Here is a 16597-nt window from a genome sequence, read left to right as displayed (position 1 = left end):
GGTTCATCGGCCCGTATAAGATATTGGAGATTCTTAACCCTGTTTCCTTCCGTTTGGACCTCCCTGCATCCTTCTCTATTCATAACGTTTTTCATCGGTCATTATTGCGCAGGTATGAGGTACCGGTTGTGCCTTCCGTTGAGCCTCCTGCTCCGGTGTTGGTTGAGGGTGAGTTGGAGTACGTTGTGGAGAAAATCTTAGACTCTCGTGTTTCCAGACGGAGACTCCAGTATCTGGTCAAGTGGAAGGGATACGGCCAGGAGGATAATTCTTGGGTGAATGCATCTGATGTTCATGCCTCTGATCTGGTTCGTGCCTTTCATAGGGCCCATCCTGATCGCCCTGGTGGTTCTGGTGAGGGTTCGGTGCCCCCTCCTTGAGGGGGGGGTACTGTTGTGAATTTGGATTCTGGGCTCCCCCGGTGGCTACTGGTGGAATTGAACTGGTGTTTTCATCTTCTCTGTTCACCTGTTCCCATCAAGATGTGGGAGTCGCTATATAACCTTGCTGCTCTGTTAGTTGCTTGCCGGTCAACAATGTTATCAGAAGCCTCTCTGTGCTTGTTCCTGCTCCTAGACAACTACTAGATAAGTTGGACTCTTGTCCATGTTTGTTTTTGCATTTTTGTTCCAGTTCACAGCTGTAGTTTCGTTACTGTGTCTGGAAAGCTCTTGTGAACAGGAATTGCCACTCTGGTGTTATGAGTTAATGCCAGAGTTTTAAAGTAATTCCTGGATGGTGTTTTGATAGGGTTTTCAGCTGACCATGAAAGTGTCCTTTCTGTCTTCTGCTATGTAGTAAGTGGACCTCAAATTTGCTAAACCTATTTTCATACTACGTTTGTTATTTCATCTTAATTCACCGCCAATACATGTGGGGGGCCTCTGTCTCCTTTCGGGGTATTTCTCTAGAGGTGAGCTAGGACTAATATTTTCCTCTGCTAGCATTATTTAGTCCTCCGGCTGGTGCTGGGCATCTAGAATCAACGTAGGCATGCTACCCGGCCACTGCTAGTTGTGCGTTAGGTTTAGTTCATGGTCAGCTCAGTTCCCATCTTCCAAGAGCTAGTTCCTATATATGCTGATGCTATGTTCTCTTGCCATTGAGAACATGACATTAACCGTTTAGATGATGCAGCCATCTTCTGTGTCTAAGAACTATAGCAGAGTTGTGCTTGTTGGCTGCTGTTAACCATTTACATGATACAGCCAACTTCTGTGTCTAAGAACCGTACCAGAGCTGTACATCGCTGGAAGCTATTAACTATTTAGATGATGCAGCTGACATCTGTGTCTAACAACTGTAAAGGGGCTGTGCGTCCCTGGCTGCTGTTGACCATTTAGATGATGCAGCCAACCTCTGTGTCCAAGAACCATACCAGAGCTGTGCATCACTGGCTGCTGTTAACTGTTTAGATTACACATTCGAGACCTGTGTCTAACAACCATACCGGAGCTGAGCGGAGCTGTTAACCATTCAAATGACAAAGCCGGCATTTGTGTCTAACAAACGTGCTAGAACTGAGTGTCCAGCCCTTCTGACAGCCTACAACTGAGCTAATTTAAATGGTTAACACTTCATAGGAGACCATGATTTACACTATAGACTGCAATATTGTGGTATATACTGTAGGCAATTGGATGTTCACAAGTTCAAGACCCCTGAGGGGACTAAAAACGTTAGAGGGAAAAAATAAAGTATTTTAAAAACGTATTTCTTAGAATTTTAGAGGCAGATAGAGAAGAAGAGTCAAAGGGACACACATAGATCAGTGTTGGATTCACAAGTACATTGCTCAGTGCTGCTGTATAATATCCTTGCTGCTGCTTCTGAAATTGAGCTACTTAGAGTCAGGAGACCAGGAATCCCTCATGCGTGTGCAGGGTATAAGAGACATTTTATTTTGAAAGGTTTTACCTTTTGAAGGTAATTTACTTATAGAGTGTAGCATTTTTATTGATTTTTGAGATTTGGCTTCACCAGATGTAGCCTAGAGGGACACAGATAGAAATGTATCATATGAATATACTGTATGTGCTAAAACGTTGACTCCCTACTGACACCCGCCAACCAGCAGCCTCCAAGCTCCTGGCCCTTACCTCATCCTTTGGACTTACTCAGTGGTCCTCCACAGCCACCCACACAGACGGACATATACTAGACCTCATCTTCACCCGCCTCTGTTCCTTATCTAATCTCACAACCTCTCCCTTCCCCCTATCTGACCACCATCTACTCACCTTCTCTTCCTTGTCCTCCTCACCCACCCCCCATGTCCAGCCACTACCACATCCTCGCAGAAACCTCGCACACCTAGACATTCACAGACTCTCTTCTACCCCTGTCCTCCATATCTTCACTCCACGACACGGATAGCGCCACAGCTTTCTATAACTCCACCCTCACATCAGCCAAAGACTCATTCGCCCCTCTCATGCATGGCCAAGTGCGACAAATTAATAGGCAACCCTGGCATAACAATCTCACCAAAAAACTCTGACAAGCATCCAGGGTCGCAGAGCGGCGTTGGAAAAAAACACGCCTGCCAGACGACTTCACCGCTTTCAAACAAGCTACACTTGCCTTCAAACTAGCCCTCACTTCTGCTAAACAGACCTATTTCACTAACCTTGTATCTTCACCATCCTACGACCCAAAACAACTGTTCAGCACATTTAACTCTCTCCTCCGCCCGCCACTGCCACCTCCAACTCCCCTCATCTCTTCTGAGGACTTTGCCACCTACTTCAAAATCAAGATAGACCAAACAAGGCAAACCTTTACTGTTCCACCACCCCAACCACTCCATATACCAGACCTCTGCCCTTCCCCAATAACTTCCCTCTCCAACATGACTGAAAGAGAACTTACTCGCCTCCTTTCCAAATCACACCTCACCACCTGTGCACTTGACTCCATCCCTTCCCACCTGCTCCCCAACCTCACTAACATGCTCATTCCAGCCCTAACCCATCTCTTCAACCTATCCCTATCTTCTGGTACTTTTCCCTCTGCCTTCAAACATGCCACCATCACACCCATCCTCAAAAAAACTAACCTTGACCCAACTGCTATGCCCAGCTATCGCTCTATATCACTGCTCCCTTTTGCTTCCAAACTCCTTGAGCAGCATGTCCATGGTCAACTTTCCTCCCACCTCTCATCTAACTCTCTCCTTGACAACCTCCAATCTGGCTTCCGCCTCCACCACTCCACCGAAACTGCTCTGACCAAAATTACCGTATATACTCGAGTATAAGCCGACCCGAGTATAAGCCGACCCCCCTAATTTTGCCACAAAAACTGGGAAAACTTAATGACTCGAGTATAAGCCTAGGGTGGGAAATGCAGCAGCTACCGGTAAATGTCAAAAGTAAAAATAGATACCAATAAAAGTAAAAGTAATTAAATAATTCAGTAGGTTAAGTGTTTTTGAATATCCATATTGAATCAGGAGCCCCATATAATGCTCCATAAAGTTTATGATGGCCCCATAAGATGCTCCATATTAAAATATGCCCCATATAATCCTGCATAAAGGTTAATAATGGCCCCATAAAATGCTCCATAGACACATTTGCCCAATATAATGCTGCACAAATGTTGATTATGGCCCCATAAGATGCTCCATACAGACACTTGCCCCATATAATGCTCCATAAACGTTAATTATGGCTTCATAAGATGCTCCATAAAGATATTTGCCCCATATAGTGCTGCACAAATGTTATGGCCCCATAAGATGCTCCATACAGACACTTGCGCCATATAGTGCTGCACAATCCTTATGGCCCCATACAGACACTTGCCCCATATAGTGCTGCACAAACGTTATGGCCCCATAGATGCTCCATACAGACATTTGCCCCATTTGCTGTTGCTGTGATAAAAAAAAAATCACATACTCACCTCTCCGTCGCTCAGGCCCCCGGCACTTTCAATATTCACCTGACCTCATTCCGGCACCGCTCCATCTTCAGCGTTTTCTGCGCTGACGTTCAGGCAGAGGGCGCGCACTAACTGCGTCATCGCGCCCTCTGACCAGAGCGTCACTGCAGAAGATGCTGAAGACGGAGCGGCGCCCGGAACGGGGAGCAGGTGAATATCGCGCAGCGCTCCCCCTCACCGTTATGGTCACCTGCTCCTGGCGCAGTGCAGTCCCTGCTTCCCCAGCGCCGCTGCTTCTTCCTGTACTGAGCGGTCACCGTTACCGCTCATTACAGTAATGAATATGCGGCTCCACCCCTGTGGGAGGTGGAGCTGCATATTCATTACTGTAATGAGCGGTACCATGTGACCGCTCACTACAGGAAGAAGCTGGGGCGCTGGGAAGCCAGGGACGTGCAGGGACCGTGCCAGGAGCAGGTGAGTATAATTAGACAGCCCCCGCTCCCCTTCCCCTGCCGACACCTGGGTATGACTCGAGTATAAGCCGAGAGGGGGACTTTCAGCCCCAAAAAATGGGCTGAAAATCTCGGCTTATACTCGAGTGTATACGGTACTAATGACTTACTCACAGCCAAAGCTAACAGACAGCTCTCCATCCTCCTCCTTCTCGACCTGTCCTCTGCTTTCGACACAGTCGACCACTGCCTGCTGCTACAGATTCTTTCTTCCCTTGGCATCAAAGACCTTGCCCTGTCCTGGATTGCCTCATACCTTTCCGACCACACATTTAGCATTTCCCACTCCCACACTACCTCCTCACCCCGCCCCCTCTCTGTTGAAGTCCTTCAAGGCTCTGTCCTAGGGCCCCTACTTTTTTCCATCTATACCCTTGGCTTAGGACAACTCATAAAGTCCGATGGCTTCCAGTACCACCTGTATGCGGACGACACTCAGATCTACCTCTCTGGCCCAGATGTCACCTCTCTGCTGTCCAGAATCTCGGAGTGTCTATCAGCCATATCCTCCTTCTTGAACTCTCGCTTCCTAAAAGTCAATGTAGACAAAACTGACCTCATCATCTTCCCACCATCTCGCGTATCCCCCCTACCTGATTTATCTATTATGGTAAACGGCATCACGCTCTCTCCCGCACCTGAAATCCGCTGCCTCGGGGTAACTCTCGATTCTGCCCCGTCCTTCACACCGCACGTCCAAACTCTTGCCACCTCCTGTCACCTCCAACTCAAAAATATTGCCAGAATCTGTTCCTTCCTCAACCCACAATCTACTAAAACTCTTGTGCATTCCCTCATCATATCCCTCCTCGATTACTGCAACACCCTCCTCTGTGGCCTCCTCGCTAACTCTCTTGCACCACTCCAGTCTGTCCTCAACTCTGCTGCCCGGCTAATCCACCTCTCTCCTCGCTACTCCCCTGCTTCACCCCTCTGCAAATCCCTCCACTGGCTCCCAATTCCCCAACGAATACAGTTCAAACTACTAACACTGATCTACAAAGCCATCCACAACCTATCCCCTCCCTATATCTCTGAACTAATCTCCCAATATCTTCCCTCACGTAATCTTCAATCCTCCCAAGACCTCCTACTCTCCTCCACACTTATTCATTCCTCACACAACCGCCTCCAAGATTATCCCCCATCCTCTGGAATTCCATGCCTCAACACGTCCGATTATCCACCACCCTCGGATCCTTCAGAACCTGAAAACCCATCTCTTCAGGAAAGCCTACAGCTTGCAATAACCATTCTGCTGCCTCACCAACCACCCAAGCTGCTGCCCCACCAACCACCCGAGCCGCTGCCACGTCACCAACCACCCGAGCTGCCGCGTCGCCACCGCCAGAGCTGCCGCCTCACCAACCACCCGAGCTGCCGCCTCACCACCACCAGTGCTGCAGCCTCACCACCACCAGTGCTGCCGCCTCACCAACCACCCGAGCTGCCGCCTCACCACCACCAGAGCTGCCGCCTCACCACCACCAGTGCTGCAGCACACCGACCTCCTGTCTCTTCCCCATTATCCCGAAGAATTTGAGTCCGCAAGGACAGAGTCCTCTCCCCTCTGTACCAGTCTGTCATTGTAATTTTTTTACTGTTAATGATATCTATAACCCTGTATGTAACTCCTTTTCACATGTACAGCACCATGGAATTAATGGTGCTATATAAATAAATAATAATAATAATAATAATAATAATAATAATAATAAAAAGCCCATATGTGGAATCACCGGCCTTCAGAAAATATTTGCAACCATCTGGTGTGTTTTGCAGAGCAAGTGTTTGTGCACAGTCTCGTACAGTGCTGAGCCCTATTCCATAACTGTTCTAAGTCAGAAAATGGTAAGTACCACTCGACTAAGTACAGAAAATCAACAGTGCAACATTACTTTAAAAATCTGGAAAATTTCTAGAACCTTGAAGGTATTTTCAACTGTGGTCTGATCATACAAACCATCAAAGGTTATGATGAAACTGGTTCTTGTGAGGGCTGCCACAGGAAAGGAAGACCAAAAATTACTTCTGCTGCGGAGGATAAGTTTATCAGAGTTACTAGCCTAAGAAAACACAAAATGAAAGTCCTAATACATGATGCACAGACATCAAGTCTGTGACTTGATGTCAACAGACATCAACACATCTCAAAAACAACTGTCCAGAGGAGACTACGGAAAGCAGTCAGAAATGCAAAGAAGCCGCTACTTACGTCTGCAAATAAGAAGAATAAACTTGTTTTGGCCAAGGAACAGAAGAATTGAACATTAGATCAGTGGAAATCTGCACTGTGGTCTGATGAGTCAAAATTAGAGGTTTTTGGCATGAACCACTATGTTTTTGTGGGACACAAAAAAGTTGAGCTGATGATTTCTACACATATGTGGTGTCCACCTTCAAGCATAGAGGGGGAAGTGGGATGGTGTAGTGGGGCTTTGCTAGTTATGCTATTGGTGGTTTATTCTAAATTCAAGGCACATTACCCAGCATGGTGGCCACAACATTCTGCAGTGACATGTCATCCTATCTGGTCTGTACTTAGTGGGATCAAGCGCACCTCCAGGCTAAGGGCTATGTGACCAAGAAGAGGGATGGAGTGTAGTGTCAGATGACATGGCCTCCGACATCACCCAACCTCAACTGAACTGAGATGGTTTGGGATGAATTGAACATAAAGACAAAGCAGCAATGAGTACTCAGCCGCAATGGAAACTTCTTCAAGACTGATGGAAATCATTCCAGGTTTTGACCTGATGAAGCTTTGAAGAGTAAATCCACTATCAGAGTAAAAGGTGGGTTCCAGCGTGGTTGTGCTGCCTTCAGTGTGAATCTACAAGGTGCAGGTTCCAATAAAAATAAGGAGTCAAAATGTTTGGTACTGAAGATAGATAATAGATAGATAAATGATAGATAATAGATAGATAATAGATAGATAGATAGATAGATAGATAATAGATAGATAGATAGATAGATAGATAGATAGATAGATAGATAGATAGATAGATAGATAGATAATAGATAGATAGATAAACAATATATGATAGATAATAGATAGATAGATAGATAGATAGATAGATAGATAGATAGATAGATAGATAGATGATAGATAGATAGATAATTGATAGATAATAGATTGATAGATAATAGATTGATAAATAGATAATAGATAGATAGATAGATAGATAGATAGATAGATAGATAGATAGATAGATAGATAGATAAACAATATATGATAGATAATAGATAGATAGATAGATAGATAGATAGATAGATAGATAGATAGATAGATAGATAGATAGATAGATAGATGATAGATAATAGATAGATAGATGATAGATAGATAGATAGATAGATAGATAGATAGATAGATAGATAGATAGATAGATAGATAATAGATAGATAGATAATAGATAGATAGATAGATAGATAGATAATAGATAGATAGATAAACAATATATGATAGATAATAGATAGATAGATAGATAGATAGATAGATAGATAGATAGATAGATAGATGATAGATAGATAGATAGATAGATAGATAGATAGATAGATAATTGATAGATAATAGATTGATAGATAATAGATTGATAAATAGATAATAGATAGATAGATAGATAGATAGATAGATAGATAGATAATAGATAGATAGATAGATAGATAAACAATATATGATAGATAATAGATAGATAGATAGATAGATAGATAGATAGATAGATAGATAATAGATAGATAGATAATAGATAGATAGATAGATAGATAGATGATAGATAATAGATAGATAGATAGATAGATAATTGATAGATAATAGATTGATAGATAATAGATAGATAGATAATAGATAGATTGATCAGCCAGGAGACATAATTAACTCAACACCTAAATGATAAATTAGTTTGCACTTAATGAACACTTGTAGCAATGACTCATTAGCATTTTAGACATCGCATTACAGTCCAGCTGGAAACATCTCTGGGTTTATCCGCTGACTGACGGCCAATACTGGGCTAAGAATAGGACACTGTGCAGCAGACCAAGAATATGAGAATACCTGATACTGTCTCAGTGTAACCCCTGCCTAATCTCCACTGTATGCATATAGTCTGTGTACAAGATGTGATTATATTTGCAGATGGTTCCTCATTAGGACATGAAAATAATAAATATGCCATCAATGACTTTGTTGAGTTCCAACATGCTCAATCCCACTTTTCCCCAACCTGAGGGTGCAGGGAATGGGCCTAGTATGTATGAGGGCATCCAGACTATCCTCTGACAACAGATCCCTCACTCTCCTACAGACACTGACAACCTACCTACACTCTTAAGGTACCGTCACACTCAGAGACGCTGCAGCGATATAGACAACGAGCCGATCGCTGGAGCGTCACTGTTTAGGTCGCTGTAGAGACGTCAAACACAGCAGCTCCAGAACGATGCAGGAGCGATCCAGTGACGTAACGGCGACTCACTTATCGTTCTCGCTCCAAGTAAAACATTGCTGACATCGTTGCTTTTGATGTCAAACATGACGATACACGCCAACCTGACGATGAAATAAAGTTCTGGACTTCTAGCTCCGACCAGCGATATAACAGCGGGATCCAGATCGCTGCTGCGTGTCAAACACAACGAGATCGCTATCCAGGACGCTGCAACATCACGGATCGTTGTCGTTCTCGTTGTAAAGTTGTTTAGTGTGAAGGTACCTTTAGTATTTCAATTCTCATAATGTGAACAGTAAAATAAGAGCCACTTACCGCTGGTCTCATTGGTGCCGATGAGATACAGCCCGTCATCTCTGATCTTGCCTTGTAAGCTAATCCTATAATAGACTTTCCCATCGCTAGAACAGATGACCAAAGTGTGACCCTGAACAGGGGCTCCAGGGGGACCCTTCAGTTCAATGAAGCTGTATGGCATAGATCCCTGCAGCACCCCCACCTCATTGATTACAAGACTGCCGGGGGTGGACGGTTTCCCGGGATAAGTGGAGATTGGCCCCTGTTGTGAGGTCACATATGGAGCTTCAGAAGATAATACAGCCTTACACTCATTCTTTGTAAGAGGAGTAATCCTGGTGATCTGGAGCAGAAATTAAAAAAACATTACGCAGTGTATAATGTCTTCATCTCATATGTTCAGTGTAATAGTCATATTATATAGTCACTCTGCACCAACAATTCCTATGGAGAAATCCTCTTTGGGCTCAGACTTAGGCTTCAGGCCATTAGTTGGCTCATATAGCTCCCCAAGTGCATCAATGAGCCTTGAGCACCCATGACACTGTGACGAGTTCACTGGATGCCCTTTCTTTGATCACTTTTGGTTGGCACTAACTACGGCATAGCGGAAACACCCCACAAGATCTGTAGTATACCAAGAAGACACCACAAGACCCGTCGCATACCTGAAACCCGCCACAAGACCTGTTGTCTACCTAAAAGACTTCACAAGCCCCACCATATACCTGATACCCCTCACAAGACCCGTTGTATACCAGGAAGAGCACACAAGACCTGTTGTGTACTAATAACACCTCGCAATACTCGTCACATACTCAGAACACCTAACAAGACCTGCCATACACTGGGAACACCCCACAAGACCTGCCATATACCGGGGACACCCCACAAGACTTGCCATATACTGGGAGCACCCCACAAGACCTGCCTTACACCAGAAAAACCCCACAAGACCTGCCATATACCGGGGACACCCCACAAGACTTGCCATATACTGGGAGCACCCCACAAGACCTGCCTTACACCAGAAAAACCCCACAAGACTTGGCATATACCAGGAACATTCCACAAGACCTGCCATATACTGGGAACATTCCACAAGACCTGCCATATACTGGGAACACCCCACAAGACCTGCCGTATAGTAGGAACACCCCACAAGACCTGCCATATACCGGGGACACTCCACAAGACTTGCCTTATACCAGAAAAACCCCACAAGACCTGCCATATACTGGGAACACCCCACAAGACCTGCCATATACTGGGAACACCCCACAATACTCGCCGTATACTCAGAACACCCCACAAGACCTGCCATATACCAGGAACATTCCACAAGACCTGCCATATACTGGGAACACCCCACAAGACCTGCCATATACTGGGAACACCCCACAATACTCGCCGTATACTCAGAACACCCCACAAGACCTGCCGTATACCGGAGACACCCCACAAGACCTGCCATATACTGGGTTCACCCCACAAGATGTGCAGTATTCCAGGAAAACTCCACAAGACATGCTGTATACTGGGAACACCCCACAAGACCTGCCATATACTGGAAACACCCCACAAGACCTGCCATATACCGGGAACACCCCACAATACTCACCGTATACTCAGAACATCCAACAAGACCTGCGATATACTGGGAACACCCCACAAGATCTGCTGTATATCGGGAACACCCCACAAGACCTGCCATTTACAGAGAACACCCCACAATAACCAAAAAATATTGGGAACACACTACAAAACCTGCTATATAATGGGAACACCCCACCAAACCTTCTGTACACCTGAAACACCCTACAAGACCCAGTGTATACCACCAGACTCACTGCATACAGAAATACCTCACAAGACCTATCGAATACCTGTAACACTCTACAAAACCTGCCATATACCGGGAACACCCCACAAGACCTGCTGTATACCGGGAACACCCCAACAAGGCCTGCCGTATATCGGGAACACCCCACAAGACCTGCCGTATATCGGAAACACCCTACAAGATCCACTGTATATCACAAACACCCAACAAGATCTTCATGGACTGTAATTTTTGGGGCATGTTGGCGGGTCTAGATGGATGCAGGAATGGATGCAGGAGTATAAAGCACTAACTAGTCACTGCATGAGAGTACCCCATAATTAAGCACCTGTTACCTAGAGGTACTTATGCCTCATTGTACCTCACCCTCATTGTCAGACATGCTAAGTGATCTCTCTATAAACACCAGCAATGAAACCTGTAATTGGACCTGGACCTTTGTTCCAAAAGTTGGTGAAGGGTCCCAGAAGAGGACATAGTATTGTGCGTGGCATATGTTAGGCGGGGGATACATATTTTGCATTAGGTCCTGGGAGTTTCATGTTGTGTCTTAAAACTCATCTCATTTAGATGCTGGTGGACCCAGGAACCATCAACCCTCATTTACCAATGTACCTGAAAGCTGTTATGGTCCAACGGTGCAAACCCATGGCAGCGACTCAAAGACTCATCCTCTAAGAAAAATTTTTCATCCTCACGTATTGCCACCTGCGTTGGCGTCAAAACATTTAGAAGGCCGGAAGCGTCATCTCTGGCTTGTGAGACGTACACCACAGCATCCACCAGACCATCTGCCGTCACAGGCATGTTAACGACATATGCCTTTCCTGGGCGATAATACAAAGCAACCGCGTCTGCCCCATTCTGTATGGTGTTAGGACGTAACAGAATGTGAGGCTTCGGGGTCATCCTGGCACTGCCCACCAGCAAGTAGCCATTTTTATCTGTATAGTGTCCCGTGAGGCTAATGACGCTGTAAGCCAAATTGTTCTTCCCATTGAAGAGCACGAGCCAGTAGCCCGCCAGGCTAACTGAGCTGTCACTGGTGTGGTAGAGCTCCACGAATTCAGTATCTTCAGCTGATCCGGGGGTATTCGGGTTCACTTCGCTGATCAGCAGAACTGGAGACGTGCCGGTCGGCCGAGCTGTAGAAATAGAAGTAAGGAGTTCAGTGGTGTTTCGCATACCCGGGAGCTCCTTCTTGTCAACTTTTGGCCAAGTTTTGTGGGCAGCATCTTTCTTGGCTCGTATGGCTACCCTTGTGCATCAATGAGCTTTATTTTTAACAGGCCATGACTTGTTCCCTGCCCTCTAGAAGTCTCAGGGACTTTTGGTCATAGGATGGTTCTAAGAAGGTTCCCGGTGTCTGGAAGAAGTGAGCACTCTTTTGGGAGTTTGATAACTATCCCCCCTTATTCGGGAGCCTCCTTGATGCACAGCGTAAATTAGCCAATATGGGGAAGATCATCCATATTACCATCTATGTAAATATTAGCACTTTTTGCACTTTTTATGATCCTGTTTTAACAGGGGCAATGGCAAACAGATCCACTAAGGAGGAATAATTTTATCATTGGCTCCAGCCTGTATTTATTACATGTAAAATTCGGAGGAAATTAAGCCCAAATGTAAAATGTACACATATGGTCAGATTGGAAATGGTGGCGCCCACTAGAGGACGTAATACAAGGAGCACCCTCCATCTATAGAGAACAGGAGACTATCAACATCCCATATAGGAGATATCATCAATCAGACTTAGCGGGGAATGAATGGCTCCAAAGCCACCTCCAAGAGAAACTGTCATCTGCTGGACCTCCAGTCCCATCATTGTGATAGAGCCAGTACTCTGGTGGGCCAGTCCGCCCTTGTGCCCCCCAATAATTATGGCAATTATGGAGTCTGTCTGTTCTCCCCATCTCTGCCTGAGTTTCCTCCAGGTACTCTGGTTTTTTCCCACACTCCAATGACACACTGATAAGGAACTTGGATTGTAAGCCCCGATGGGGACAGTGATGGCAGGAACCTACTGCAGCCTCTCCCCGTAATGATCATTTACTGTAGAGAAAGAGAGACGAATCGGACATGTTGAATTTCAACACTCAACCCTATTGCCTGCCAGCTTACTCCTCCCATTGAGAACACAGCACGCTCAGATTGGTAAGATTTTCTAACATTAGACCTAGCGGCCAATGTTAAAATTTAAAGATTTAAGATTTTTTTTCTCCAACATAAATAATGATACATATAAAAAACACATTCAACATAAAAAACCTGATTTCAACAATAATTAATTTTCTGATCACACATTCCCTATAGGAAGTATACAAATACACTGCCAGGAAGCCACGGTACTGTAATAGTGCAGCGCCCCAGAGTCCTGGTCGTTGCAGTAGCATGGTTCAGCCACTAAGGGGGGCCATGCTGCGTTCGATGGCACGGAAGGAGTTCTCTGAGCAGGTATCACAGTCACCAATACATTTCACAGCTGGGCCTCCGGGGGGAGCTAAGGGTGCTATTCATTAGGCCACTCCCCACCATAGTGGGTAAACTGGGGGTCAGGCAGAAAGTTAGGGAGAACGCTGACGGGATTGAACGGAGCAACACCTGGTGGCAGAGGGTGTTGTGAAGGGAGAGACTGTAGGGTCTCTGCCAGGGGTGGGATCCTGGCAGAGGCTTGGCATGGAAAGAACGTAAAGGGACCGTGCCTGCTCAGCATAGCGGCGGTGCCCAAGGAAGGACTAAGAAGCGAGATAGATTGTGCTGAGTGAGAAACGAAATCAAGCGAAAGGAGATACCAGTGAGGGTTGTGCTGAAAGAGGCAGCACCTTACTGAGGCGCACTACCGGTGGCCGGAACGCCGAGGAGGTAAAGAGTTTCAAGCCATACCTCAGACCTACGGCAGGGCAGTTAGCTTGAGGCGGACTGTCTCACGCATCACCCAGGAAGGCAAAGGGGGGTACCAACAGGAGAGGGGCGCAGATAGAGTCCCGGAAGATCTCCGAGCCTCCCCGTCATACGGGTGCGTTCCTACCATAGTATCTGGAGGGACGAGGAAGATCATTGCGAATTAAGTTGTTGTGAGGGAACACGAGAAACAGACACAACAGTTGTGGGGTACTTTCCGTAAGCACAGCAGGGAAGGACTGCAACACATAGCGCTAGAAGGAAGGCACCGATTTCCACCTGCAAGGAGAGCTCTGGAAGTGCCATTGGACCGGCCGGACTTGCGCAGCCTGGTGAGCCGTATTCCGGACTGAGGACCCAGAGAGCTTCAGTAAAGAGGTAAAGAGACTGCAACCTGGTGTCCTCGTTATTTACCGCGACCTGCACCCCACAACTGCACCGCTACAACATTACTTATTGCACCGGACGTCCCCCACTGACAGACAGGGCCACGGACCGGGTCTAGCTACCGTGACAACCCCAGGACTGAGACCTAGAGGCCCGGCTCCGGGTACCCCTCGGCCCTGCGGCGGTGTGGGGGCGCTCCAACTTGGCGTCACGAACAGGATCTACTTAAGCCTGAAGAATCAGGTCATGTGTGCCTAGAGACTGTGATTTACTGTGCTTGGACTGTACTTTATTGCAAGACTGTGTGCTGTGCCATTTGCCGCCAAAATCCGCCGCCATTGCAGCGCTGAGGAGAGCGCAGGAAGAGAAGAGGGGCGTGGAGTGGGCGTAGCCGAGCTGGAGAGCACGAACAGTAATGGCCGCCCAGTCTAAGTATTTCTGTGTCCTGAGGACGTGCCCGTCAACAGCTGAGGTACGCCTCCTGATCTTGGTCGGAGGGTGGAGACCATGGGGACGGGGCCGCCCACGGAAGAGACCGCGGGAAGAAGACGCGGGAGAGGAGAAAAAGATGGCGGCACCTGAAGCACCACGCGGAGCTGAGTCGGCTCAGTCTGAGGCCGCGGCGTCAGAGATAGGCTCCGAGGCACCGCTGCTGGGAGGTCTGACCCTTACCGAGTCCCTGATGGGCCGACCTCCGACGCCGTTATCGGAGGAACGTGTGGCTGCGGCCGAGGCCCGCCAGCTGACCCGCCGACTGAGGGCCGATGCCCGCGTGCTCACCCGGGTGGGCCAACCCACCGAGATTAAGCTGTCTCCCATTGCTCCTTACCCGGACCCGGCTGAAGGCGCCCTACCTGCACCGGGTCTGAAGATCATGCCGGATGCGGAGCACTTACGGCGCCTTATGGCAGAGTGGCGGAACCGGCCCCAGCCTGCAGAACAAGTGGACTTGGTTAGTGTCCCCGAGATTTCGCCCTCACACTGGGGTGTTGTGGTGGCCTTCCATCCTCAGCAAGGGAGAGGGGTCATACAGGAGATCGGGGAGCCGATCCAGGTCCGGGTGGACCGAGAAGAGGTGGAACCTTCTGGCAGGCGGTCTGATTGCAATCTGGAGCCGGGGGACGCCGTCACCTATACGAGGTGGAGAAAGAACACCAGTGAGACGGGCTGGTTTGCCCGGGGGGTCCAACGATGTGTCGCCCTCCAGGCTGCTGCTGGGACACCAGAAGAGGATAGTCCTGGAGGAAAGGCAGCGGGACCTGATCCCGCGGAACCAGGGGAAGTTCGACCTCACCGCGCCCCGGAGAGGCGGGTACGCCTACCGACGAGAAGGACCTCCCGGAGAGGGATTCTATCCTTACTGGGACCAGAACGGCGTCCTGGCTCACCTGGCCGATCTGTGAGTCTGGTGAAGCCAGGAAGAAGGTCACCTCCCGTAGAACCCCAGTAAGATTTTATTACTTTATGGAAAATGTAAATAGTTACTGTTTGTCTTTTATTCCTTTAAGTTGCTGCTAAACCCGCCCAGGGTTAATGGATCCCTCTGTTCACCCGGGATCCTCTTTGTTTGTTTTCCTTTCCTAAAATTTTTGCACAAGTTTAAAGAACTGCAGAAATCATGGACTGTGCATGATTCGAACTTCCCTTGTAAATAGTTTGCACCTTCTTAAAGGTGCTCCCTACTGGTTTTAGCCAAAGACACTTTGCGAAGATATTTGCCCTATTTGTTTGAGTCAAAGACACTTTGCGAAGATACCTTTCCTACCGGTTCTAGTTAAAGACACTTTGCGAAGATACCATGCCGGAACCTTTGCATGGGCCGGTAGGCTGAGGAGATGAGCTACCTTAGAAAGACTTGGTCTCCTCTTAAAGGGGATGTGAGAAACTGAACTTGAGAGAGATACTGTTGCAGAACAGTAATGCCATAATGATGCCTTGAAAAGAAATGTAACTGTTTTACATGCTAAGTTATATGTGTTGAATTTGTTAAAATGTGAAATTTGAATAATGTTTTGAAGACAGGAAAGATGCAGAGAGCCCGTAGGGGTAGAAGTAGAGGTCTGCACAGTTGAAAGTAAGAGAAGTAATAATGAGGGTGAGGATAGAAGGTAAACCCTGCGTCCCCACTGAAAAGTTACTTTATTGCTAAGGACAGAAAGCGAACCCGTAGGGGTTAGAGAGTGAGTCCTTAAAGGAGCCGAGTAGAGCTGGCTCAGAGTTCTTTAAACGAAAGGAATGTTATGTCTATACTATGTATAGTAGCGAAAGGCAGTAGGCCCTGGCTGAACAGGGCGGTCCTGTAGAAGAAAGGA

At 47.0% G+C, this 16597-nt stretch overlaps 1 protein-coding gene across 2 annotated transcripts in view; it reads right to left on the bottom strand.

The window, feature by feature from the left end:
- LOC143785643 (uncharacterized) overlaps nt 1-16597 on the bottom strand; it is a 44480-nt gene that overhangs the window by 14004 nt on the left and 13879 nt on the right. For both annotated transcript variants that reach the window (XM_077274682.1, XM_077274681.1), the window contains exons 9-10: nt 11607-12136; nt 9167-9491 (exon numbers count right to left, since the gene is read on the bottom strand). In XM_077274682.1, coding sequence (XP_077130797.1) covers nt 9167-9491; nt 11607-12136 — 855 coding nt within the window. The remainder of the gene's footprint in view (nt 1-9166; nt 9492-11606; nt 12137-16597) is intronic.

Source organism: Ranitomeya variabilis, chromosome 7, assembly GCF_051348905.1.
Source record: "Ranitomeya variabilis isolate aRanVar5 chromosome 7, aRanVar5.hap1, whole genome shotgun sequence".
NCBI lineage: Eukaryota > Metazoa > Chordata > Amphibia > Anura > Dendrobatidae > Ranitomeya > Ranitomeya variabilis.
This window is presented reverse-complemented; position numbering and strand designations above follow the sequence as displayed.